The sequence below is a fragment of the Pteronotus mesoamericanus genome, unplaced genomic scaffold (genome assembly GCF_021234165.1).
Source record: "Pteronotus mesoamericanus isolate MK-2021 breed Mesoamerican mustached bat unplaced genomic scaffold, CSHL_Meso_final scaffold_651, whole genome shotgun sequence".
NCBI lineage: Eukaryota > Metazoa > Chordata > Mammalia > Chiroptera > Mormoopidae > Pteronotus > Pteronotus mesoamericanus.
Genome location: NW_026555325.1, coordinates 38,533,007 through 38,558,341, shown reverse-complemented (window position 1 = coordinate 38,558,341; position 25,335 = coordinate 38,533,007). Strand labels below are relative to the sequence as shown.

The 25,335-nt window shown below is 38.6% G+C and overlaps 1 protein-coding gene across 1 annotated transcript in view; it reads left to right on the top strand.

The window, feature by feature from the left end:
* The window catches only part of CCDC141 (coiled-coil domain containing 141), a 156,079-nt gene that overhangs the window by 46,531 nt on the left and 84,213 nt on the right, over window positions 1-25,335 (top strand). The window contains exon 6 of the mRNA XM_054562630.1: window positions 12,122-12,238. Coding sequence (XP_054418605.1) covers window positions 12,122-12,238 — 117 coding nt within the window. The remainder of the gene's footprint in view (window positions 1-12,121; window positions 12,239-25,335) is intronic.

Genomic DNA, 25,335 nt, shown 5'->3' with positions numbered 1-25,335 from the left:
TTTATTTTTAAGATAGCAATTTTGCTTTCCTGCTCTTTGACTATGGCAATAATTATCCACTTGAATGCTCTATGTTGAAGGAAGGAAAGAAGAAGGGAAGGAAGGGAGGAAACAAGGAAGGGAGGGAGGAAGGAAAGAAGGGAGGGAGGAAAGAGGGAGGGAGGGAGGGAGGAAGGGAGGAAAGGAAGGTGGTTGCTAGATTTAAAATGAACATTGTAACCCAGTCACATGCTTAAGGGAAACCTAGATGCCTTGCCAACCCTGGAAACTGAAAGATATCTTAATAATAACTGAAGTAAGATTTCTGATATGGTGAGTTCTCTACCACATGAGGCCTCATCTTTTTGGGGATGTGTGTGTGCTTTTTGGGGGGAGGGGGAAGTGTTTTTTTATATAAACTGTTCCAGAGTAGTTTTAGATTTACAGCAAAATTGAACAGAAAGTATGGAATATCCCCTCTCCCCTCACATGCACAGTCTCCCCCGTTATCAATACTCTGCATGAGAGTGGTACATTTGTTATGATCGATGAACCTACACCGACTCATCTTCATCGCCCATGAGCCGTAGTTTACATCAGGGTTCACTCTTGGTGTTACATTACATTCTGTGGGTTTAAATGAAATGTGTGATGACAGGTTCCTACCATCGCTGTTATACAGAATAATTTCGCTGCCCTCAGAACCCTCTGCGCTCTGCCCAGTCATCCCTCTCCCCACTGATCTCTTCCCTGTCTCCATAGCTTCTTGTTTTCCAAAATGTCTTGTAATAGAGATAATCTAACATGTAGCATTTTCAGGTTGGGTATTTTGCTTAGAAATATGCATTTAAGATTCCTCCATGCTTTTTCATGGCTTGATCGCTCATTTATTTTCAGCACTAAATACTATTCCACTGTCTAGATATACCGCAGTTTACTTATCCCTTTACCTACTGAAGAACATCTTGGTTGCTTCCAAATTTTGGCAATTATGGCTAAAACTGCTACAGGCGTCCATGTGCAGGTTTTTGTCTCAATGTAAGTTTTTGATTCATTTGAGTAGACACCAGGGAACATATATATGGTAAAAGTATGTTTATAGGAAACTGTCAAATTATCTTCCAAAGTGGCTGTACCATTTTGCATTCTCACCAGCAGTGAGTGAGAGTTTCTGTTGCTCCACATCCTCACCAGCACTCGTCATTATGTGTTTTGGACTTTGGCCATTCTGATAGGTGTGAAGTGATATCTCTTTGTTGTTTGAATGAATCTCATTTTTTAAGTCAAGAATAATAACACAACTCACAGCGTTGTTATAAGGATTGAATAAAATAATGTGTAAAGCACGTAGCACAATGCCTATCATTTTAAGAGATGCTTAGTAACTAGTTTCCTTATCCTTCCTCTCCTTGATTAAGCCTTACAACTGACACATTTTTTTCTCTCTTGGCCCATATTCTTTACCGCGGGTTTAGCAGCGCTGCTATACATGCCAAGGCCTCTTCTTACTGTCTAGTTGTCAGAAGCTGCACTTGCAGTTAGAAGAACTAGGTTTTCATTTAGACTCCATTTCTAACAATCTTGAACCAAAATCAATTTAACAATAATAGTTAAATAGTTAAGGATAAATATTAATTTTAATAAAGTTGGTCAACGAATACGCTAAACATTTCTTCAAATATAAAATTTAAATTCTTAATCTTATAGCATCCCATGTTCCATTTTTTTTTTGTTAACACCAGTTACAGCAGTTGGAGTCAATAATAAAGGTAACTGTTGTCTCTGTGAGCTTGTAAGATCACAGATCCTGGCGCCAGACTGTTGACTGGGTTCAAATCCTCGTCCCACCACTAACCAGCTGAGCAACTGAGCAATTATTTAAACTCCCTGAGGCTCAGTTTTCTGTAAAATGTAGATATAAGAGTATTTACCTCAAAGTGGTGTTAAGATTTGCAGGTGAATTGTTCTATATCAAGTACTTAGAATGTTACTTGGCACATAGTAACTGCTATATTATCATTAGCAATTTTTGTCATTATGTCTGAAAAGGGAGTGAAGGCCCAACACATTATATACTCCCCGACATTGTACCTCCCTCTAGAATTATGTGAACAATGAAATATTTAAGAATCCAGGTAAATAAAAGCATAATTATCTTACCTGACTTTTTAGTTTTACTGAACAATCTATTCTAAAGTTTTATTGATGATGCAATAGTGAAGAACAGCAGCAGGGACACTGAATTGGGTGTGACTCTGTTTGTAATTTGCGTTCTATGATTATCATGTTCCTGTGTGACCTACCTGATAATCCTAGGACATTGTGGAACCATGAGCTGATACAAAAGCACATACTTCACTGGAGGACAAGTATTTTTGTCGGTCCTGTACTTATTTTAAGGGAACATAGGAGCTGTAAAACTTTACATTAATAAAGTACTAGTTTTGCCAATCATTTTAAACAATTAAAAAAAGGAAAAATACGTGGAAAATTCGAGCAAAGATTACTGATGAATAATAATGTGGTTGTCTGAATAGCTGATGCATCTTTTTTCTTAAGGGCCATTTAAAAGACGCATTTAGTGTGTCTCTGTGTCTAAGTTATCATTACCTAATGCTTTTGAACTATAATAGTTTAGCTAATTCTACTTTGAAAACAATTGAAGGACCAGAATGATGACAACTTAAGACTTATATCAATCACAAGAAAAAGTGAAACAATGAAAACCACATACTTTTTTTAATCTTAATTAAGATGTGATAGTCTGATAAACATGACCATAGAATGTTCTTTCTGGATTATCATTTTTCAGATGTAAAATGTGCACTTGTTTTACATTTAAAGTGGAGCAGCTGACCATTTTACCCAGCTCCAGCAGCATCTTATTTTGCAGTTAATCTGCTGCTTCATTAATGAAAATCAGAAGCAGCTTGGAGTATTTTGTGCATAATTAATTATCTTGGCAAGAAGATTCATGAATGTGATTTCTCTCAATTGCTCCAATCAGGCATAAGTGAGACAAACAGATAAATTAAAACTAAGTTATTCATGGTCTCTTTGTATAAGACAGTGTCAAGGACATTGAGGAATATAAAGTAAGACATAAGGGCAGATAATCTCTTTTACCACTGAGATTAAAATACATACTTATAAAATGTACATCTTCGTGGGGGAAAAAGGAGTAATAGAATTCACATTTTGAAGTTTTTATACCATTTATATAATAATTATGTATAATCATATTCCTTGTTAATAGGCAATTAAAATGATATCAGAGATGACACATAAAAGCACAGGCTCAGGGCAGCAGTCTTGTACCTGGTGGGCAGCCATAAAATTTGCATGCACACGCATGCGTGTGTGTGTATGTGTATGAGGCCTGTCCAGAAGGTATCCAGCCATGTACTATGAAAAAAAGAGACATGTATTGAAGAAGATACAAGATACAGGAAACATTGTACATAGGACAATGACACCTCAGTTCCCTCAAAGTAGACACCTTGGGACCTTGGGACCTTGGGACAGTTCTCCCAATTGCAATCAGCTGCCTCATTGTATTTTCCTGAATCTCACTGATGGTCTGAAATTTCTTTCCTTTCAAGGGTGATTTTAGTTTTGGGAAAAACCAGAAGTCACAAGGTATCAAATCTAGGCTGTTGGGAAGCTGAGTCACCTGGATGATTTGATGTTTTAACAAAAAATTCTGCACTAGACATGATGCATGAGCAGGCACATTGTCATGATGAAGCTAAAGCTGCCAGTCACCAGTTACCCATAGCTGTGGCCTTCTGAATCATCCAAATAGTTTCTGCAGAGGAATGTACAAGCTTAACGCAAAATTTGATGCAGATTCGTTGTTCTACTTGCTCAGTCATTTTGAATGCAATGGCCACACAGCACACATGTTCACTCAATGGCGTCTACCGCCCCCACTGACTAATATAGTGAAGTCGTGATTGTTCACACTTGTGCATTCCAGCCCACTCTCCTTGGCTGCCAGGTTACATCGATGTCGTGCAAACCATTCTCTTATATTAACAATGGCTGGACCTTTTCTGGACAGACCTCATACATGCGCACACATACACTTTATATAATACTACCTTCTAACTAAGAGTTAGAGCTTGAATGGTTGACCAGCTTAAATTAATATGAAATGATATCAAAGTACCTAGCTTAATGACTAACACATAGAGTTTTTAAAAAAAAAACAAAACCCTTTCCTTGAATGTAGATTTCTAACAAATGCTGGCGTAAGATCAAAATAAGGGTTGAATAGTCCTCGTGATACTGGTATTCAATTGTTCAGCCCAGTAACAGAAATATATGACTTTCCAACCACTCATAGATTAAAATTTATCACAAAATGTTATTTTAGCACATAGGCTGTCCCTAGAATTCACTCTAAGTCATGTCAGAGTAAATGCAAAGTATCTTAAGGTGTTTGTAGGAAAAGAATGTGATTTTGAAAACAATGGAAACCCCTCCTAATTCAAATGCATGCTAACTGCCATGTCTTTCAATATCACTCATATCAAAGGTCATAAAAATTGTACCCTGGGGCAGATGGCATGGACATCAGTTCCAGCCTTTACATTTACTGGTTACGTGACTTCGAGCAAGTTTTTAATTGACTGCTGTGCCTCAGTTTCCTTTTCTGTAAACTGCGAATAATAATAGATATCTATAGATTTTTTTGTGAATACAAACATTATATATATATATATATATAAAACTGCTTAAAGCACAGCATGGCTTATGGTAGGCGCAGAGTAAATGTGCACATGTTCATCATTTCACTCCATATGTTGGTGGTCACTCTCTGAATTTTACCAGATAATCACCAACACATAAATAAAATCCTACTTATTTGCCAGATTTCGCACCAGTTTTCTCAATCACTAGATTATCTTAGCTTTCTGAAATGTTTTATGTGGAGGGTAACTAAATGCCATTTGTTGGCTTGGTGTCCAGCTGAATTTGTTCAAAAAAGTTCAACTTTATCTGTAAGACAAAATTTAAAATCATTTTTCCTCTTTCTAACTTTCTCTACTCTTTAGCTATTTCTTTCTCCCATTTATACTTATTATAGTTGATTGCATTTTCCTTAAGCTTAGTTTGTCACTTCTTTATACAGTACTGTTCTATTGGACTGATGGCTTGACAGCACTTTAATTAGACACAATTATTGAAGCCCCCACGTCAGTTGGCAAGAGGGTTGGGTGATACGCACCCTAACTAAATTACGTCCTCAGCAGTGATGGGACTGATGACAAGGCTGTTTGGTATGTGCGTTCTCTGGGAAAGGCTCTGCGTTGCTCTGACCCTCGCATCCTTCCGTCATATGATGGTGTCCGTTGCCGCTGCCTGAGCTATCTGCTCAGCCCCAGGGCTGCCTGTGCATCTTCCGCAGCCTGAGTTCTTTCCCTGTGCTGCCCCTGCTGATTGTTGGCTTTTCTTTTCTTTTTTCTTTCTTTTTCAATACTGCTGCCACCTCAAACTGGCCAGGGATGGTGACTCATCCCTTCCTCTACCCCCATCGTTCAGTCCCCAAAAGAAAGCAAAGCGGCCCTACTAATTTTAATGCTTTTTGTAGGGAGACTTATAAGCAAACAAAATAAATGGCACACTATGAAAGGATTAAAATATCCTTTATAACTGAGCAGTCATTTATTCTGTCAATATGATAGTTTCAGACTCTCATTATTTCCAACAAGCAGGATTTGGGCCAAAGCTTCAGTATGAAATCCGTTAGGCTACATAACCTAGGAATTTGGATGGAAATGTGAAAATAGCAAGCTTTGATCCTACTCCTAAGTAGCCCTGTAAGTCTCTCTCTCTCTCTCTCTCTTTTTCTCTCACTCTCTGTCTCTCTCTTTTATACACACACATACACACATACACAGACACACTCCATGAATATAATTGGCTCCAGATTACTTAGCGAAGATCTCTAAGTTATAGTGGGAGAAGCATGCCTTAGATCTTTGGCAAAGATGCACATTGTCACTAGACTGGTGTCTGTTTATTTTCTTGGGGGGGAAAAAGACTTTCACCGCTAGAAGGCTCCCCCTCAATGAGTCAAAGGTAATGTTAAATACAAAATTTAGGGCCAGAGACATCCACTATACTGATTTTATACTCATTGGACTAAACAGCTTTTCCCCATTAAGTAGTTGGAAACCTAATTAAACACAAAGAAAAGTCAAAAGCAGTCTTGGGAAGGGAAGAGGTCTGTAGGACCATATTTCTTATAACATAAATTTTGGAAGAAAAATGATATGTTAACACAAGTCAGAATAATTAGATACATAAAATTATGATTTCAGACAGGGAGGTAGATTATCTCTAAAGCTCTTTATAAAATAACAAATTTTACCTTTTGACAAACAACATAGTGAATGAAGCAAAAGTAGGTTTACAGTTGTCCCTATAGAAAATAATAGTTATTAATAAATAACAATGCAAGAATAACCTGTTTCATGTACTCATAACTATAAACCTACTTTTGCCCCATCCTATTAGCTTTCCTCATACCCATCAACAGAGAATATTGGGATTCAGTAATTTATTGAGGATTACTAATGTCTTCCAGTTGACCTCAGTCTTTCACGGAAAGCTTCCACATTTCCACAGAGGAAAATTGTGAACGTTGTCCTCCTGTCGTCTCGGAGACAGAGTCCAATTAATAACGAGCCAATAATTACACCAGTCCCCAAATGCATCTTAAAAAACTCAGTCCACATTTTGGCAGTAATTCTGCTTTCCTCCCCTGCTCCCAGGTCCTCAGGTACAAACTCAGTGACGTGCTTTCTATGCCTCTTCCCCTGATATATATTATCACCTAATGAAGCAAATGAGTATTTGAAGTCTGGTCATTGCCTAGTTAAACACAGAGCACATTTGACTGCATTGCCTAATGCAAAATAATGGCAACTGGTATTCCTACAATAAAAAAGAAAAAGAAAAGTCTGTATGGGAGCTAAAATGGTTGTTTTCATACTAACATGCCATCAAAATCAAAGTAGACATTAGAACTGTCACCTGTGGCGTTCAACTACAGTTGAAAACATCTCCGTGTGCATTTTTGGTAATTGGAAGAGAGACTATTAAAAAGTCTTGTGTTAGAGAAGATAAATAACTGATTTCTCCTGCTATTATTATTATTATTATTTATTATTATTATTATTATTATTATTATTTTGGTCTCAATAGTCACTTGTTATTCAGCAAGAACTGTTCTATACCTGGAAAAGAAAATGAAACTAATTTGAAGAGATTTTCACGTTTCCTTAACCACTTCTGTTAAGGTAATTTGAATTGTTTATTTCTAGTTCACCTCCTGAAGCATAATTTTAATAATCAAAAACAAGATCTGATCTCAGACTCTGTGACAAATTTCAGAAAAAAAGGACTCTGAAGATTTATGCAGCCCGATGCATCACTTCGGTTTTGCAGCAGCAGTTCACCTTCTTGCCCCCTGAGTCATTTATCCACGGTCATCGGAGAGGGCTGTCTGCGTGTTTCGTGCGTTCCCCATGCTTTAGTTCTGTCTTCCACACGCGTCATTTGGGAACTGGAATTCTCAGCTTGTGCTTGTTCTCGCCTCTGCCTGCAGCTGGCCTCTTCCTGTACCACAGTATGTCCACTAAGCCCTGGAGTTGTATGCAGGATCTACTTCCGTGTTAGAATTAGATTTTAATAAATAAAGCATTGCATTTTGGTTTTTGCCTTCAGAACATTCATAAACTAGCCTCATAGGACCCATTTCTCTTCCCGGGAATCCTTTGGCTCTCCATGCATTCTGGCTATGGCATTTCTGCCTCTGACTGTGGGATTTTCCGCTTATTGGTTGTATAACCTCACGTGAGTTGCTTCACCTGTCAGTGTCTCAGTTTCCTTGTCTATTGAGAAAGTAAATATCTTTATCACAGGAGGGGTGCAAATAGATGACGTCTATAGTAGTACCTGGCAGGGAGCTCTCTGTGAAGGTAGGGTTTCATTTCTTTTACTTTCTTTATTCTTATCTCCCAGCAGGGGGTCAACGTGGGGATGGGTTATTCCACAAGCAAAGGTTAGCCTTTCCTTGCTCAAAGCTACCTTCAGTGGTGTTCTCTTCCAGCCTCCCACTCTGGTACATTCCTCATCAGTTCTCCCTCATGCATCTTCAGTTACTGCTGAAAAATGTTTAATGCTTATCTAATCACATTTTTTTAAAAAGTGGAGGGAAGCCTCTTTGTTATCCCTGCTTCCCTTAAAACTATCATCTGACCCATCCTTTTCTTAGCCAAATAAACTTCTTTGAAAGAGTCACCAGTTCTACTTCAGAACCTCTTCCCAGTGGTCTATGAATGCTTACCAAACAATACTTCATCCCACTATTCTCTTGGCTTCACTATTTTAAATAGCCTTTACTTAAAACTCAGTCTTTATATCTATGAATAAGGACAGTCTGAATGTTCTTGAATTGCAGAACCATAAATATGTAATGCAAGCCACATATGTGATTTGAAAAGATCTAGTAGCCACATTAAAAAAGTAAAAAGCCTCATAAAAAAATGAAAAGCAACAATATATTGTGTTTAATCCAACGTACCAAGATAGTATTTCCACAATTAAGTAATTTGAACATTCTTAATGAGATATTTTTATTATTTTTTTTAATACTAAGACTATGCCCTGACCAATGTGGCTCAGTTGGTTGGGCATTGTCCCATAAACTGAAAGGTTGCAGGTTCGATACCTGGTCAGGGCCCATGCCTGTGTTGTGCGTTCACTCCCTGGTTGGGGGTGTCTGAGAGGCAACTGATCGATATTTCTCTCTCTCTCTTTCTCCTTCCCTTTCTCTCTTTCTAAAAATAAATACAACCTTTAAAAAAAATACTAAGACTATGAAATCTGCTGTGTACTTTATACTTAGAGTCCAACTCAATTTGGACTCGGGACATTCAACGTGGTCAGTAGCTCCCCGTGGTTAGTGGCTACCAATAGGACAGCGCAGGGCTGCATCGTTTGGCTGAGTTTTCTTGGCACCCCTCTTTAACTTCCAAGGCAGCTCTTGGTTTTCACTGAACATCCCTGATTGCTTCTTCCTTGCATGTTTGCTGATTTTCCTTTCCTTTCTCTCTGAATCCCTTCATCCTTAGATAGGTGTTCCACTTCCCCTGCAAAAAGAGATGTGCCCCATTCCCTCTCCACTGTCATCCCACCTCCTCTGGGCACCGAGTACCTAGCATGTCATGTCAAACCACTGCAATGACCATGAGCACAGCACTTATATCCAGCTGAAAGGTGGGAACTGGAAAGAGAGGAAAAATGTTCTCGTTTCCCCTTTAGACCATCATTCCCTGGACTTGATTTCCAGTGCATACTCAGAATGCTTTTTCTTCTTCCTTTCTTCCTACACACCCCCAACCCTTGGCTCCTATTTTCACGTTTTGCAGGGACCGTGTTCTGTAGAATGTCCTAATGCATCATTTACTGTACTTGTCAGTCAGGCTTTCGGACAGCAGCTGATAAAATTTCAGTGCTTAAAAAAGTGCTCTTGGAATATCTATGCAGCTGTCTGCAGTAGGTACGCAAAGGACGCAATGACTGATTTACTGGGTGGCGGAATATTATGGCTGATGTGCTCTCAGTTATTTTGGCTGTTGTGTTTTTACACCAGAAGGCCTCTGAGAGCCTATTCTGCACTCAACCCACAGCACACGCAGTACCTCTGACCTAAGAGGCTGCTCATGTGCGTGAATGTCTCGTGATGAGGTGTAATACCCATACGGTGAACTACTTACCATTCACTTTATGCCAACTTGTTTTTATGTTTTTTCCCCCAGAGCATGTATGGTAGTAAAAATGTCTAGCTCTGGAGAGTCAGCTTACTTCATCAGGCAGGTCAGGATATATGGACTATCACCGTAGATCTTTAACTTCATTCTCGTACAGGGAATAGTACCGCCATGCAGGAATAGTATCCTTCGGGGGTTGAAACAGTATTTGCCAAATGTAGAAATGAGTCAGTAGATACCTTTTAAAAAATCAAACAACTCATTCCTTTCCTGCTTTCATCACCACTCGCATGTGCTAGATGACAAGTCTTTGACTCACAAAATTAAATAGGATTATCTGGGGGTTCAGGCTTCTCACCTGTTTTTAGAGATTAACAAACACCTGTTTGGACCCATTTTTTATTCACTCAGATTCTATATTAACTTTCCCTATTAAAGCATTCTTGAGATTTCTGAGTTCCTCCCACTTTAGCTAAGAATAAATAAAAGTTACTCACAATACTTAATGAACTCAATGATCTCTGAAAGTTAGTTATGTTCATGATTCCTTTTTCTTTGCTGAAACCCTTAAATCATTTACTTGTGTTTTTATATGGGCTCACTGCACCTTTTGTGAGAAATTATTTGTATAAAATTAAATAACAATATATTTCATAGCTCTTGATGAAATTCCTTGTATTCTAATATGCACCATTCTACATATCTAGTTCAAGATGGGATACCAGAAAGACAGGCTATTTTCAAATAATTGTAAATGCATAGACATACTTTAGATACGGTGATTGGCTAATATTTGTATTATACAACAGATTACCAAATGTTATTAAAAATGAGGTGTACTTCACATGAAAACTGCTACAGCGTCACCATTATTCTTTTCTTTGCAATGATGGTGGCCTAAAATGATGATTAACAAAGATTTCCACTTAGTAGAAAGCCAGAGAAGCCCTCTTAGCCCATCTTTTACTGCCTCTTCCATGCTAGAAAATGCTAAGCATCGGTATAGGCCGTTTGGTGTCATAACCAGCTTTGGGATATCAGCCCTGCAGTGGTTATGGAATGTCCTATTCTAGGACATTCTCAACTTCTCAACTTCTAACTCAACTTGTGTGTGTGTGTGTGTGTGTGTGTGTGTGTGTGTGTGTGTACATTTATTGTGTGGAGCTTCAGGACTAACCTAGTTTTCTCCTTAGCCACGTACTTCAAACATTTCAGTTCAGAGAAATCCTGAGGCTGTTGTACGTGAGACAGCCCAGGCTGGAGAGGAACATAGTATAACGCCCGCCATTTGGAGTGGATTGTCAGGGTTAATTTTTTCAGGTTTGAAGTAATTCGCCCTCAAGCCCAGGGCTTTAAGACTTTAGGTTACCCAAGGATGGCAGCCAGGCACAGTGGAAAGAGCATGGACTTTGGACTAATCTGGGTTTGGGGACAAATCCTGGTTTTATCACTTACTTTGTGGCCCTGGATAAGTTGCTTTACCTCTCCTCATCTCCATAGTCATGATATTATCCTTGTTACGGAGTTGTTGAGAGAAATAGGGATGATGCCCAAAAAGCAACCAGCAAACAGTTTGGCATGTCGTGGACTCTCAGAGATCAGTAGCAATGATGTGACCATGCAATAATGCAGTATAGGATTTGAGAGTAAAAATCCAAGTCTCCTGTAATTTGGATAAGGAATCTGCAGCCAGAAACCTCATGTCATCAGTTCAATGTCAACTTAAGTCATCATTTAAAAATGTACTACTTCTTTCAAGCCCTTTACTATTTGTTGTTTTAACACTGTGTAAGACACGTATTGCAAATCAAGTCTAAATGAATGTGAGTCATACCCCATTTACAACATCAACAAAATTTTAATAACTTCTTCATTTATTTTCTGAATACAAATTTCCAGCAATTGCAGCAAACCATATTTTTGCATTGTCTTTTTATAGTAGAAAATAATTCTACATATGCTGTTTAATATCGTCATGTGGGTCTATGTAACTATATTCAGATTTGTATTCTTATCCAGGAAAGGGGATTTATTTATTAAAGCATGCATGATTTATAGACTGTGTGCAAATCTATTTTGGTTCTTCTTTGTTAGGAGGTTTTTGAATAATTTCCTTTATGTCATGTAATCTGAACTGATATATTGTTTTCATCCTTTACAGGGATTATTTTGTTTTTTTCTGTTAGGCATGTAGAGGTTGAGAAAAAATAAAAACCTGATCATAATTAGTCAATACATAAGATGAGTTTATACAAAGAGAAATTGAAGTAGCTTAAATTTTGAAAGGTTAAGGAAATAGTTCTGAATTTTTACTCAGTATTCTAATTATTTGAAATTTGATCTCTGTTACATCTTAGGTTACTTGTTGGTTCCAGAAAACCATAAGAGATTTACGGGAACAAAGTCTGGGTTCATCACTTTCAGACAATGAGGAGCTGATCCGTAAGCACGAGGAACTGAAAATAAAAGCAAAGGTAAGAGACACATTAAAAAAATAATTGAGCCCTGGCCAAGTTGCTCAGTTGGTTAGAACATTGTCCCGGTATGCCAAGGGTGCAGGTTCAATCCCTGGTCAGCAACCAATGAATGCATAAGTAAGTGGAACAACAAACAGATGTTTCTCTCTCTTTTTCTCTCCCTTCTTCTCTCTCTCTCTAATTTAATACTCCTCTAAACTAGAGGAGTATTAAAAACTCCCTTTGACTAACCCACTATTTACATTGAAAAGATTCTGATAGCATTAACTAGTACCACTGCCCACTAGCTGTTCTTTTTGGAATAATAATGAACAAAACAACAGCTTCTACCACAATAACTATTTTTTTAAAATAGTTACTACGTGTCAGACATTACATTTAGTATAAGAGATGCATTACCTAAATTATTGCAAAATCCCTGAGGAATAGGTGTTGTTTTCCTCATTTTACAGGTCAAAACGTGTAAACTAAAAACAGAGGCTTGGAGAAGCAAGGTAACTTTACCATGTAATATATCTTGTCAGTGGCAGAGTTGGAATTTGATTACAAGTCTTACCTAACTCCAGGGCTCAAGCTCTTAAACACTATACTCTGCCCCCTTTTTTAAAAAAAATGTTTTTCTACACTGAGGTCTCATTATGCTATCACTTTGATGACTTCCCTGGTATTGTTTACTTGCTGTTTTCATTTATTTTTCCCTAGTTCCTTAATTTGCTTCACAGTTTTTAGTTTGCACAAACTAACGGCTGCCAGCTGGGCAATCGCTTGTAGGTGTTTGAATGTGCAAAATGGAACCATGAAGTGCTGAAAACAAGAGGGGCAGAGCAGCTGCGTGGTAGTGTCCCCTCCACATTATGTCCGGTTATTTGGAAATTGACTCATTTGTCCATGTGGAGTGTATAAATACTTTCCAAAGTTCTTTACTGGTGCTCCATTTTGGCTGCAAGAAAACAAAACTCTATTTGTCGTAGATAGAGTGTGAACAGTGAATGCTTTAATCAATATCAAGGCTTGGGGAACTTTCTATTATTAATGTCTCAGGTGACTGGTAGTTGTAGGTACAGCTACATCAAAAAGCTCTGGAAAACAATATGCCAACACTACTAGACAATGGGTGAGAAGATAGAAGACAAATCAAATAAATATTATGTGTTTGGGAAGATGGAGTTTGGGTGAGGGCAGGAAAGGCAGTAGGTTGCATTTATCTAGACTGAAATCTCTTAAGGATCATGATGCTTTTGTTTTTGCTTCTCTTTGAACCCTGCAGCATACATAAGTATTCAAAGTTGGCTCTGAACATTTACCAGACTGATAAGAGATACAGTTACAAAGACCATTATGACTGATGATGTTTTAAGTATTTAAAAAATTTTTAGCATTTAGTTTATCTACTTATGAGTTAAAAAAAAAACTATATAACAATTTATTCTTTGTGTGTTAAACAAGTTTTATCAGTGAGAATTCTCTCAAAATCCCTAAGTAGTAAGCACAAGAAACAACCTGAGCTGTGTAGGGTAGCTGTATCCTTTAAAGCAAGCAAACAAAAGTGCAGTATCCACATAACGTATACATACTGTGGACTTACGGTTTCTCACAGCCCTGCGGACAGTCATATTAGAATATTTGTTAATGTATAACCTCAGTTCTAGTTGGACACAGTTTTTATCATAGTTTACTGTTCATATTTGTAGCGTTGATAGTCATAGATAGAAAAACATAGATATTCTTTCCACCATTATCTAAATGTTGCAGACATAAGGGGTTTAAGAAGTAAGTTTTTAATCATAAATATTTTATTATAGAAAGGGCCTCATAGAAAATTTCTAAACTATAAAGAAAATAAAAGGGAATCATTCAAACCAAAGATAATTATTATTAAGATAACCATTCCTAATATTTTTGTACATTCCCTTTCAATCTTTTCATATACAAACCTAGAAACACAGAACATCAGAGTTATGCTTTTTTATTTATAACTGTATCATAATATTTTTCTGTGCAACCGAATAACCTTTAGCTGCAAAATACTTCATTATATGGATGAATTCATATTGCAGAATTATGCATTTTAATTATGTGTAGAAACCATACCATATGAATATCCAAGCAAATATTATTTTTTTAAAAGGGTACAAATTCCTGATAAAAACCAGACAAATCAACTGCTTCCTTTCAGGGTCTCGAGCCACTCAGAAACTACAAATCTCATGGGGAAGCTGACTATTAAGAGCTACTCAAATAAGTAATTTTTGAGCTGAACTGGTGTTGGAAACTGAGTGAGAGAAAACTTATTTCTCTATGTCATCCTTGAGAATAAATTTATTTTCTTTAAAAAAAAATGGTATTAGTTTGCTTTCTTGGGAGTTCCTCTTTTATTACTTACCTCCAAGCATTCTTTATGGGATAAGATTTTCCATCCAAACTATAGTTCCAGCCAACGGAGCCCCCAATCTCAATACCATCTTCCAAGATTACCAAAGTATTGAGTAGTTATTTAGTTTAGGTCAATCTAGTACAGATGAACACTCAGACACAACTCGTTGATAAAAAGGTTTCAAGACACGTGCTATCATTTAGGACACTCGGAAATCCAATGGCAGATAACGGGTTATTTAAGGCATCAGGGGCCCATGGATCACATGGGTTGAGAGGGACCCCATGAAGGTAAATGCAGAAGCTGGAGTGGCCCTGTGTTCTGGGGTGATCGAGGATGGCTTTTCAGAAGAATGGGGTTTGAGTGGATGGACGGGATATGAGCAATTGGTTAGGAGATGGTGGTTGTTTCAGAATATTGCAAAATAATGATCAGACCAGTTTTGTCTATGACGAGTGTGAAAAGTCCTAGCCGTGTTTAACACAGAGAAGAGAGACTAAGCGTTGTTGTCTCAGAGGTAATACTTACCGACAGTGGTTCCACAGGAGAGAAATGCTCCCCATGCATGATCATTACAGGGAAGAAAACTTCTAGGGGCTGAGAAGTAGAAGAGATTCCTGAGGCTGTGGAAGGTGGGCCGAGGTGACCTCCGAACTGCCCGTGTTTCTGACTCCATAAAGGAGGCAGGGTTCAGATGGCAACATTAGTTGTTTTTGTTATATTTAAAGTGACGCGAGTGTAAAAGACACCTTTTCAGAGCTGGCCCAAAGGAGTGGACGAGACTGGGGAAACAGCAACATTTCTGAAAAGGAGAGACATAAAAAGCATGTTTGATCGTGTCTATTAAGCCGCTTTAACCATGGAGAAGAAAGATTCTTTTAGTCTCTTTCTATGATTCTCTGGTACTTTAGATAATCACTTAGTCTCCTTTTACCTATCTATCCACTCATTGTCTTTATTTCCTTATCTTTAAAAATTTGGCCCCCCAGAGTGGGGTTACACAAACCCTAATTCATCGGAAATCTCTGGTTTGGCCATTCTCCTGCTTTATTTTATTATTTCTCCCTTCGTTCTCTGTGTCCCTCACATTCCTGTTCTCACAGGCACCCATTCTAATGGGTTTAATATGTGTTTTTAGACACATTCCCATTCCTAAAATTAATACACAGTTAGATGTTTTCAATTTGCATAAGTGGTGCTAAGGCATAGATCTCCCCATGATTCTTCCCACAACTCTGCTCACATCTAGTTCACAAAGGTCCTTGTGTTTTCACTGTTGTCATACCGAGATGCAGTGTAATTTTGGAAAGTTCTGTTACACAGATATTGATGTTCTACCCTTCATAATTTTAACTGCCTCCCGTTTCTTTATCCCTTCCTAATACCTGAACTTTTAGGTCCCTGATTGTTCTACTGAAGTCCTGCTCTTCAGCCCTCCTGCCAGATTCTTCACTTTGGTGATTATATTTTTCATGCCCAATCCCTCACAGTGATTTTTTTTTTTCATAACTTGTTTTCCGGCTTCATTTGTCTAATGTCCTCCTTAGACCTTAAAGTATAGTTTATTTATGTATTAAATTTTGGATCTTTCCAGTGCATTCATTCCTTTTTTTCCAAGGTATTTCAGTGTGTTGCTTGTAATCGTTGGACACCGTTTTCCCTGTGAGTTAACACTCCCTCGGCACCTCAGCAACTTTGACAGGCAAGGCCTGGGACGTGCAAAGACCAATGCTCTAACGTGTCCCTTTCTGGATGAGCTGCTGGGGCCATGGTGCCCCTGAGTGCAGAGGCTTCTGTTGTTACAGGGAGGGTCCAGCCATTCCCAGTTTACCTTTCTACCACAGACACAGCGGAGGGGACCCCTTGGATGACCTGCCGCTGATTGGACTCTGGACCCTGCTTTATTCCAAGAGCATTTTCCTAGGTTATGTTCTATCTCGCTCGCATGGTGGAGAGTTAGAGAGGGCCCACTAAGAAACAGGTCAGTGGGCTTATTTCCCAGATATTAGCTCTCGACTGGTTGGATTCCAGGGCTATCCTGATGTTGTTCCTCTCCCCTGGCTAATGCTGAGCGAGACTACTGCTTTTTATCCTGAAAAGGTACGTTGACAAACAGTGATGAGGCAGGTGGAGAGAGGAAGCGTCGTGTCAGAAACAGCCCCCTGGCTTTATCTCCTGTTGTGGCATCCAGCTTATTCTTGTCCAGATGGCCCGTGACCCTGACACGGAGACACAACCAGCTTTGGCTCCTCAAGGAAAGTTCTCCTTTCTATAAACTTTACTCCCACTTGTTGGCTGTTACAGGAAGGACCAGCTATGTCATTTAATTTATAAAATGAAAATATAGAGGTTTTCTTTAAAAGTTATTGGGATTTCAACGCAGTGACAGCAGCACATTAACCCAAGCATGGGGCCCTTCTGTGGTCGCACAGGTCACTGGACAGCAAAGCCATCCTGTTTACAGTGTTAAGAATTCTTGAAAGACCTGGTAACCTTTCATGGTTAAACGCTTCCCACAGCGACTCTACTAACCTCCTCCCACCTGGACTGGCAAGTTTTCTAAAGGTAGAACTTATATTGCTATAACGGGTTACATCTCCATGGAAAAAAAAAAAACAGGTTGAAATTCCTACTAGGCCACTCACTATGCACTCTTGGGTACACTTGACCCCTCTGAGTAAGTTTAGCCATGAGGCTTAATTAGAAAATATTTGTGGAAGCATCCACATTTTAGTAGTGGCACCACAAATGTTTTCTTTCCCAGCCATGATGTAAATGTTCAAATAGTTTTCGTCTGTGGTTTTTCAACCATCTCATTCCTTGTTCTCAGAGGGTTCCAATTTCATGTGTCAGACAGGAAGCAGCATATTACATTTTGGACTTTTACTTGGGTGTGAGTAAGAGAAGAAGAAGGGGAACTGCTCCTTTCAAAGGTTTCATTAGTGAACCTTATGTAAATAATCTGGTAACACAGGGAAAGTGGGTGTTTCTGCTTCCCACAGCTAAACCAAGCAGCAGGAACTGTTCTGCATTGCTCATTAGCCTGCTTATTAAGTTCTTTCTAAAAAAATGAAAAAAGGAAAAAACCTTTGAAAGTGCCTCTGTCATTTCTTGCTGGAATGCATTCAAATAAGAAATATAGCAACTTTCCTATCTCCTAACACATGTGAGACCTTATTCAGAATGTGCTGAAATAATTGAACTAAAGGATTTTTAATATAATCTTTAACTATGAGTAATTGTATTAAGTTATATTCTCTTTACTAAAGATGAAAAAAATGTTTTCATTTTGTGTATGTTTAACAAATAAAGAAATAGAAGACATGGATGATTATAAATCATCCTTTGGTTAAGAACCTTTAATACTTGATTGTATCATGTATCATTGTGATGCCCCAAGGCTTGAGTTCAACCTTTGGAGCTCAGAGGTAGCTGTAGGATGTATTAAAATAATATGTAAGTGAGCACTTTCTTATTATCTCCTTTGAAGAACTATAATCATTCGTTTTTCCACACATCAGAAATAATGTTCATATAAAGCAGCCTTCAGGAGCCAACCCGTACTTCTGTTGGGAGAGAAACTTTTCCTCTGCCAATTTGGGTCCAGTGACTGGAGGCCTACAAATTAATTGACAATAGGTAGATTAACAGAAGCATAGATGGGTTTATTTTCACATATGCACATGGGAGAGCCCAACGATGGAAAACTTGTGTAGTAGCCCAAAGTAAAGGTTTATATATGTATATCAATTTAAGGAAAGGAGATTTTTAGTGCCTCTGTGGGTGAGTACAGAGGGTTCTGCTGGGCTTTTTGATCCTAAAGGCACGGACAGGCTGTCTCCTCCCTGGCTGGGAGTTTCCCAGTGAAAAGGTTTATGGCAGCTGAATTTGCATTTCTTGGTACTAAGGGTCAGTCTTCTTTCAATCAGGAAACTCCTTGGGAAGGTATCCCCAGTGGCTGTATTTTCAGGAGACTGCTTATGGTTAAGTAATATTTTTTCTGAGGCTGCTGATTGTTCAGACATTTTCAGTTTGAAGTAATTTCCGTACCGCTGTGGTGAGTGCGGAATCCCTTGGTTCAGGCCAGGCCCTTTGTAGCTGATGCACATAGAATCACCTGGGGCCTCTGAAATAGTGCCAAAGTCTGTAGTTCATGTTCAGAGAGTTTAAGTAGTCTGTTTGGGGCATTAGACATTTTTTGTTTTCTCAATTCTTCATCAATCTTACACTGGTCAAAAAAGAAATCCAGATTTCCCACTCCTAAAACAATGTGGTGTATCTGGCAATATCAGGTGCCCCCCTCCAGACAGACATAGCGGCTCTTGGCTGGATCCTGGTACAGCCACTCCCTTTAGAACAGGCTGTGCACTCCAGCTTGCCACACGCCTCACCATTCCTCCTTACCTACCTTTGCTTTACTTAGTCACATTATGTGCCTGACCTCTGTAAGCATTTGGATTTGAGATGTGATGGACAATAAGGTACCATCCAAATGGAATAGTAACTTCAACTGGTTGGCATGCTAGAAGATTACTTTGGAAATTATGTGAATGATAAGAATGGAAGAGAGTGATAATAAAGTCAGGAAAGTTGCTTAGAAAACTATTGTACTTTGAAGGAGAGTGGCTTTAGGTGGAGGATGATGTCTTTTTTAAATGGAGATAATTAATCCCAGTTTTAAAGTCTTTAAGGAGACTTGCAGCCTTGTTATTCAAAGCGTGGCTCCCAGGAGCAACATTAGTAACATCTGGAAGTCTTAGAAATTCAGAGTCTCAAACTCCACCCACCAAACCTATTAGGTTCAAATGTACATTTTAAGCCAGAAAATTTAAATTTACACTACAGTGTAAGAGGCACTTACTTAGAGGTTTTTCCCCATATATTTCATTTTTGTACATACTCTCCTTAATTTTCATACATGCATATATATTGTTCATAAAGTCCTTGATTAATAATAATCTTTGAAATTCTGGAAGAGAAGCAAACTAAAAATGGTGTATAGAAACATCATCTTCAATGTTTTAATATAGTAGAGTTCACATTCCTCAGATTCAAGATTAAAACCATCTTCCCTGACTCATTATGTAATCCGATTTTCCAAGTCATTGAAAATATTTTCCAGTTGTTGCTGAGTGATTTCATAAATTGGATTTGTGATCTTGGCCTCAAGTTTCTTCAAGTAATATTGTTTAGAGATCTTTAAAAAATTCCAATGCTTAGTTCCCAAAGAATCTTTATCCAGAGGAAAAAGTCAAGTTTAAAGTTACAAAATATTTATAACTTTGAGATAAAGAAGGACAGCAGAATCTCTTGTAAGTTTATTTGACTAATTTAAATGCATAATTATCACCATAGAACCACTACAAGAAAGTGGCTCTTTTAAAATATGTCTATTGTTTTATTTTTCTGATGGCATGATATATCTTAATTTTAGAAAAATTAACAAATACATGCCCTGGCCAGATAGCTCTGTAGGTTGGAACGTTCTCCCCGTGCGCCAGAGTTGAGGATTCAATCCCCGGTCAAGGCACATGCAGGAGTCAACTGATGAGCACATCGATGGGTGGAACAACAAACTCAGTGTCTGTCTGTCTGTCTCTCTCTCCACCCCTTCTCAAATCAATTTAAAATTTTTTTTTAAAAATAAAATACATAAAACAAGAAAATTAAAATCACTCATAATGTGTGGGTGTGTATGAAAATGAAATATAAGACATACAAACACTGATTATTCCAAAACTGTGTGTATATACCATATGTGTGTGTTTATATACAAAATTGTGTATGTAATATTTTGCAGTGTGATTTTTCCAGTTATCATTATATCACAAGCATTTCTCCAAATCAAATGCATATTTTAAATGCTTTCTAATGATTGCATATTATTAAACCATGTAGCTGTATCATATATTATTTGAAGCAGCAACATCATATCTCAGAATATGGCAGTGGAGTGAATGGTATACTCCCAGGGTGCGGAGTTAAATCCCTGCCTCTCTATTTCTGATGTACTATGCACAAATTTCCTATGTACCTGAACCTGGGCTTTCACATTTGTGAAAGAGGGAAATAACTGTATCTAATTCATACAGTTCTTGTAAGGATTAATTATGTTCTCATGCTCAGTACTTAACACAATGCGTTGCACAGTACAACCACAAGATAATATGGGTTTGTTCTTTTAAGTGGTGGTTAACAAACATAAATTCCTTAGCCTATTCACTATGTAATATCATATCATCTCCAAATTTCACCATCCATATTCATTTGTCTCTGGCTCATCTGTCTACTTGTCAAAAACCATTGTTTAATGTATTCCAGATCAGTGCTTTTCCCACTCTAGTGCACTCATGAATTCCTTGGGGACCTTACAATGTAGATCCTGATTCATCATGTCTGGGGCGGGGCCTGAGTGTCTGCATTTCTCACAAACTACAGTGCGATATTGCTGCTGTTCATCTGTGGACCTCCACTTGGGTAACATTAGCTATGAGGGAGAGCACTGCAGATGAAGGGAAACAAGTTAGGTGACAGAGCCAAAAGAAATATTGGGTCTTTGTAAGAACTGGGAAGATTTAAAGCCTTGAATCTCTTCAGGTGTGGACATGACCGTCTGAACATCGTACTTGGTTTCTTTTTATTGTTTGCATTTATGCCTAGACCCATTACTCAGGTAATTGAATATCAAAAAACAAGTATTTAAAATTTCCAATTGCTCCTTTTTAAGAATAGAAATATTTCCTCAGAAATAGTACTTACATGACCTATTTAGTACAAAAGAAGCTACTTATAGATTTCTTGAGTGGTTCAGGGAGTACATAGAAAAATCTAGAGTTCTTAAAATAGTTTCTGGGTTATCCAAATATTTTCCAAGTGCTTTACAAACACTGTTGAGCTATTTATTTCTCATTGAGGCACATAGTACCACATATAAAGAAGCTGACTATTCTTTTTGAATTTCCATTACATCTCCAAATTTCTTTACTGAATATATGTGAAAAAATGGTAAAACCACTTTAAAACATATTACTTTAGTAAATCAGCTCACATCTCTGATGATTATAAGGAAACCTATAAAAGGAAGCACAATTTGTTTCTTCTATAATGTTTTATGTAATTTAAAAAAATAAAGTGGAGTCTGAATCTGAAATGTCTCCAGGCAGAAATTAAATGAATCTTCAAACAGTAAAGACACCTGCATTAGTGCATTTCAATTCCTCTGCCTTTTTTTTTTAAAAAGGATTTTGTTTATGTTTAGAGACAGAGGAGAGAGGGAGAAAGAGAGGAGAAACATCAATGTGTGGTTGCCTCTTGAGTGCCCCCTACTGGGTATCTGGTCCACAACCCAGTCATGTGCCCAGAGTAGGAATCAAACTGACAACCGTTTGGTTTGGAGGCTGGTGCTCAATCCACTGAGCCACACCAACCAGGGCCAATTCCTGTCTTTATTTTATTTATCTGATTTTTTAATGAACTTCCTAATTAAAAGCAGATGTCATTTTTTCCCCACAGAACATAAACTAGAAACAATTTCATTATGAACAAATAGGTATATATAGATTGGATTTGCCTGCAAGCATTGGGAAAATCTGCAGAATAGTGGGATTTTTATATTGGTAACACTCTTATACCCTTAACTTATGGCTTAATTTAAAGCTTAGTGAACCATATGCTTTCATTTCCCAGGAAAATTTGATTTAGAAAGTCTATTGGAAATACTTATGTCCATCTAAGAAGGGGATGAGTTAAGAGAACAACCAAAGAATATTGTACTTGATGATCACTAAATTTAAAACTACCTACTTTGGAATCTTTACCAGCATGCTAAGTTTAAATACTTAGAAAAAAATTTTTTTTCTTTGTTAGTTTTTTTTATTTGTGACTTATATAAAAATTCCTCATATATATCCTTTCTTCTTCTCTTCTTCCTCCTCCTTCTCCTATTATTTGAGAGCCCTTAAATAAAAATCCCCACAGAGCCTGACTTTTTATATACAACTCAAGGTGATATTGCTATCGTAATAATGCTGGTGAAATTGAATCTACTTGAAGTGGCACCTGAGAAGGCATTTTCTTATGGCTTAACATAGTCATATGATGAAATCGCTTCAAGTTTCCTGTGCTCCTTGAGTGTCTATGCGGTGACAGTCAATGCTGTGGCCTCAGAGTTCCTCAATGTTCTTTACTCCCAAGGCCTTCACTTCAGCTTCCACACATGTGGCCACACTTGGTTCCGTGCATCTCCCCAAACCTTTCTCCTCACACCCCCTTTTCCTTTCATCTTCTCCTGGCTTCCCTCCTTGTTCTATTCGTCGTGGGCCACAGCTACTTGTGAGTAAACCCTTTTTGCTATTTCTTACTCCCTCTGAAAAAAGACGGAACAATTAGAATAATTTGTCTGGTTAACTCTATGTAAAAAGTGGTTTGTTTTCAGTTAGCCTTAAAAATTCCTTCGTTTATTATATGTTAATTCTTTGCTCCATTCTCCATAACAACCCGTTCAAAACTTTCATGCTTTTAAAAAATTCTCAGGCTTTTAAAAAATTCTCAAGCTTTACTTAACCTCGGAGTCCTCTAGTCATTCCAAATAAAACTACTTGACTTTTTGTCCCCTCTGCCCTTTTTTTCCCACTAGTCTTCTGTTTCCTTTCATTCCCTCTTTTTCCAAATTTAAGCCTTCATCCACTTTTCTAAATTCCACCTTTCCCATCTCTATATTTTATGTCTTTTCATTCTTAACAACTCACTTTTCAGTTACTGTCTTCTTCCTTCGGTTATATTTTAATCTGTCACAAAATTGAAAAAACAATATTGCTGTTCAGCCCTTAAGATGCTAACCGACATTTTTCTTAACTACTATAGTAATAGGTTGAATCATGTCCACCCCCTCAACATCCATATGTTGAAGTCCGAAGCCCCCATATCTCAGAATGTGATCTTATTTGGAAATAGGGTTATTGCAGAGGTAAGTAGTTAAGATGAGGTCACTAGGATGGGCCCTCATTAAGTATGACTTCTAAAAAGAGGAAATTGGAACAGAGAGATGGACACACATAAAGGGAGGCAGCGTGAGGAGACACGGGGAGAAGCTGGCCATCCAGGACAGGGGCCTGGAGCAGGTCCTTCTCTCACAGCCCCCAGAAAGAACCAATCCTGGTCACACCTCGATGTCAAATTTCTAGCCTCCAGAACAGTGAGAGGAAGAATTTCTGTTGTTCAGGCCACTGAGTGTGTGGTGCTTGTTATCGCAGCCCTAGGAAACTACTGCAACTATTTCACTGCCTGCCTCTCTGGCCTCCCTCTGGCTACCCCCACCCCCACATCCTTTACTGCGTTGTGAGAAGCTGATCTTTCTCAAGTGACTGATGGCTTGAAGCTCTCTAGGCATTTGTCCCCCCAAGCACCACTTTCTCTAGTTCCCCCGCCTTTGGGATGGCTCCTTCAAAACCTTTCGGTGCCACCTCTTTCTCCATTCTTGCTTTGCATATATACCTAATCTTTGGTATTTTTCTCATTTCATATGTTCTTCACTTGGAGTTGTTTTGTTTTGTCTTTTAACTGTGGTTCTGTTTCAGTTGTCCCCATTTTCCCCCCATTGCTCTCCCCTGCCCCGTCCAACCCCTGCTCCCAAAGACAATCCCCGCCCCATTGTCCTCGTCCATGAATCCTTTGTCCATGTCCCTTGACTTGACCCTTCCCTTTTTTCCCCCAATTACCCCCCTCCCCCCAACTCCCTCAAGTTGTTTAATGTCATGATGACAATGTCACTTTTATCTTGCTGATTTCTAAACATTTTTAAAAATCTCCACATCATATATTTTTTCTCACATCCATTTGTCTTTTTAGAAATTCCTGTTGAAGATGTACATATTAATTTCTTACTAGTACTTCTAACTCAACTAAAAAAATCATTCCTTTTCTTGTTCTCTTTCTTGGCTAAATTCATTGCAGCCCTTCGGCCACCCTGGTTAGAGAGCTCAGGGTCACATTAGCGTCCTCATTCTTTCTCTCCCCTCACTGTGCTCATCTCTCAGGTTTAGTCAGTTCTTGCCCCCTTAGCTCCTTCTCATCTTCTCATCCTAGGACCCCCGCTTTAGTTGGGGTCTCAGAATCCTTAACTGAGACTGTTACAGTTATGTTGTATGTAAGTTGTGGAGAATCTGGGCCTACAAACTACAATATTTGCATGAGATATTGCCAGTGTGTTTTTAAAATTTTTCTTTTTATTCAACATAAGCTTGGTTCTGACCTCCCACCCTCTGACTGGTGGGACAGTCAATCTCTGTCATGACTGGAGCGCCCCTGTCCCCAGGGTTTTGGAAGTGTTCTTGGGCCCACACAGCACCACAGCACTGGAGTCATCAGTCCACCCTGGTTCCCTCTAAAACGGTCATTGTGTCAGCCTGGATGGAGACTGCCGTTTCAGCCGCTCTGCTGCTTCTGCACCTGTTTGGGGTCCCGGACTGGCCCCCGTGCCAGTCCCTGAAGGAAAGGCACAGCCATCCCCAGGGAAGCCTCATGGCACTGCTGGGAGAAGACCATGCATCTCCACACACCTCATCCTACTCCTAGCCTTCTCTCCATGCTAGCCAGGCCTCCCAGGGTTTTAGTGGCCCTCGCCCTTATCTTCTCCTTTATCACAATCTGTCAGAATGTCTTTAACTGACTCAGTCTTTTTACAAAAGACAGGAGGGGAAATGACATGCAGGTAACTTCTGCT